General features: G+C 39.2%; 1 protein-coding gene across 1 annotated transcript; it reads left to right on the top strand.

Moving 5' to 3' along the window:
• Positions 1-959: 959 nt before the first annotated feature.
• Positions 960-2,990, top strand: LOC118485473 (pentatricopeptide repeat-containing protein At3g48250, chloroplastic-like). Its single transcript, XM_035981620.1, has one exon. The coding sequence runs from the start codon at positions 1,070-1,072 to the stop codon at positions 2,882-2,884; it is 1,815 nt and encodes a 604-aa protein (XP_035837513.1). The 5' UTR covers positions 960-1,069; the 3' UTR covers positions 2,885-2,990.
• The last annotated feature ends 279 nt before the right edge of the window (positions 2,991-3,269 follow it).

Consider the following 3,269-nt stretch of genomic DNA (forward strand, 5'->3'; position numbering starts at 1 on the left):
TAGATTGCTTGTTGTTTACGATCAAGATTGAAGTAGGGGTATGTATGGGCCGTTTTAGGGCTCAACTCGAACCAAAACCAAAATTTGGTTTTCCAGTTTTACGACCAATATATGAAACAATGAATGTTTCATTCACTTTTATAATAAAATGAAACATGCATCAGGAACCCTAAACAAACCAATTTTATATAATAATAATAATCAAAATCCCAAGCACAAAAATTGTCAACTAAATAGACTATTATTGAAAAGTCTGATACAATTGAAATATCTTAGAACCCTAATTTCGAAATGGAGGTGAATTGCCTTCTGACCCAATTTACTTTATTGGAGAGATGAGATTTGAAATTTTATATTGGAGCCATTTCTCTTTTTTTTGTGTATCCGTGTTTCAGAATTGAAGAAACCAAGAATCAAACCACTTAGGGAAAATAAGCCAATCGAACCGTGTTTCAGAATTGAGCCATTTCTATTTCTTTTGTGTATGCAGCAAAAAGTTGATTAGGAAGATGATAAGCCGGCTTGTTGGTTGTAACAGTGGAAGAATATATGATGGTTTGCAGAGGAAGATGAAACCAATGTGGGTATTTACAAGGGTAATTGGGTAATTTCTCAAAAAAAAGGGAAATATGTAATTGTTTTTTTAGTTTGAGGAAATACGTAATAACTCAGCTTAGGAGGAGGAAATATGTAAAAATCCCTTATTTTTTTGGTCAAATAACCGTGACCGGAACCGAACTATTTATAGCAATAACGAGTTCCAACCCTTAAAATAAAAAGCCGAAACCAATTATTAAAAATACCCGATTTGTGCACCTCTAGAGGCGGTAGGCACGTTTCGAAGTTCGAACTTGGTTAAAGTGTAGATAAGCCCTTGGGCCTATCCAGTGGAGCCCGATGCTGTTAAAAAATAAATAAATAAATAACTTAGATACTGAACCCAGACCCGAACCCGAACCCGACTTGACCCACATCTGATCAATCAAACCTAAAAAGTCAAAAGTCAAAACCCTCGATAAGCCTTTCTCCACCTTCTTCACAAAGACAATAATCTTCAATTGCAGCAGCCATGAATCCAACCAAGAGACTACTGAGTTCAATCCGACTCGCCAACTCATTCTACTCAACTCAACTCACCAGAACCAACCAGGTGATCATAACTCACTTACACCCATTTCTCCATACAGAACTCTTCTTTTCTTCAAACCCACAACAAACCCTTGATCTTTTATTATCCGAAAACTGGTCTAATAATCTTGAACAACAATTGTTAAACTCAAGATCCAATTTTTCCCATGAATCTGTAGTCTATGTGTTGAAGAAACTGTCTAAACACCCCCAAAAAGCATCCAGTTTCTTCAATTGGGTAGTGGGTAAATTAGCGTTTGAACCAAGTTCTTCAATTTATAGCTTGATGCTTCGAGTTTACGCGAATAAAGATTCGATTAAACAGTTTTGGGTCATGGTTCATAGGATGAAAGAAGAGGGGTTCTTTGTTGATGATCAAGCTTATTTGTTGATTGTTAGGGATTTTCAGAAGTTGAATATGGTTAATGAGGTTTCGGTTTTTACTAAATTTTATAATGCAATGGTGAAAGATAATGATGTTGTTAAGGAAGTTGTTGAGGTTGTGATCGATTCGGATTGGGGTGACGCGGTTGAGGAGAGGTTGAAACGGATCGATTTCGGCGTTAAGTTGTCGGATAATTTCGTGCTTCGGGTTTTGAAGGGTTTAAGAACATACCCTTTTAAGGCGTTAGCGTTTTTCGAATGGGTTAGTGAGAATTTCGAGTTTGAACATAATGCGGTTACTTACAACGGGATTTTACGCGTTCTTGGTCGAGAGGAATCGATCCAAGAGTTTTGGAACGTGTTTGGTGAAATGAAAACGAACGGTTATGAGATGGATCTCGATACGTATTTAAAGGTCACAAGATTGTTTCAAAAGCGAAAGATGTTGAATGAAGCGGTCGAGCTTTATGAGCGTATGATGGATAGCCCGTACGCGCCCTCGGGTCAAGATTGCGGTGTGCTTTTACGAACTATCGCGGGTAGCAGTTCGCCCGATTTGGATCTCGTGTTTCGGGTCGTGAATACGTTCGAATCCAAGGGTAATTCTCTTTCGAAGAATGTTTACGACGGTATTCATCGATCGTTAACAAGCGTGGGCCAGTTTGAAGAAGCGGAAAAGATCGTGTTAGCGATGAAGGACGCGGGGTACGAGCCCGATAACATAACCTACAGTCAGTTGATCTTCGGGCTTTGTAAAGCCCGAAAGCTAGAAGAAGCGGCAAAAGTGATCGACGTTATGGAACAAAACGCGTGCGCACCCGACGTCAAAACATGGACGATTTTGATTCACGGACATTGTTCCGCAAACGAAGTCGATAAAGCCGTTATCTTATTAGCCGATATGATATCGAAAGGATGTGAAGCCGACGCAGATCTTTTAGATGTTTTAATAAACGCGTTTTTGGGTAAAAACCAAACCATCGACGCATACCAACTACTAACCGAAATGGTCAAGAGTGTCGGGATGAAACCGTGGCAAGCGACTTATAAAAATCTGATTCAGAAACTGTTATCTGAGAAGAAGTTTGATGAATCTTTGGGGCTTTTAAGGTTGATGAGAAAACACGATTACCCGCCGTTTTCCGAGGCGTTTGTCGGGTATGTTTCGAAATATGGAAGTGTTGATGATGCTTTGGAGTTCTTGAAAGCTTTGAGCTTTAAACAAAGCCCTGCGGTTTCGGCATACCTGAACATGTTTCAGAGGCTGTTTGATGAAGGTAGAGAAGTTGAGGCTAAAGATTTGTTGTTTAAGTGCCCGCCTCATGTTCGAAAACATAAATCGATTTCTAGTATTTTTGGGTCTGTTCAATGATCTGGTGTATGAATGTTATGATTTTGATGCTTAAATCAACTGTTTATGGACTAAAATACACTAATCTGGATTCTGGAGTGAGGTACAATTTTTGCTGAATTATGTGGAAGTAGAAATTGCTTGCATATTAGAATTCATAAAAATTGTTGATCTTCACAAAGTTATATTTAGACATGAATTGTTAAATTAAACAGCCAAATTATTGAGGCATAGTTGTTACTTGTGTTTAGTTAGGCCATCAGTAGTCGAGCGTTATAAGGGGGTGAAAAAAGGCTATGGCGCCCCACAGCCTCCGGAACATCGTCCTCCGGGTGTTATGGGATAGCGGCGCTATACATTGGTTGCTCTCTCTCACACACACTCCCCTATTTCACTACACACTCAA

The sequence above is a fragment of the Helianthus annuus genome, chromosome 13 (assembly GCF_002127325.2).
Source record: "Helianthus annuus cultivar XRQ/B chromosome 13, HanXRQr2.0-SUNRISE, whole genome shotgun sequence".
Classification (NCBI taxonomy): Eukaryota; Viridiplantae; Streptophyta; class Magnoliopsida; order Asterales; family Asteraceae; genus Helianthus; species Helianthus annuus.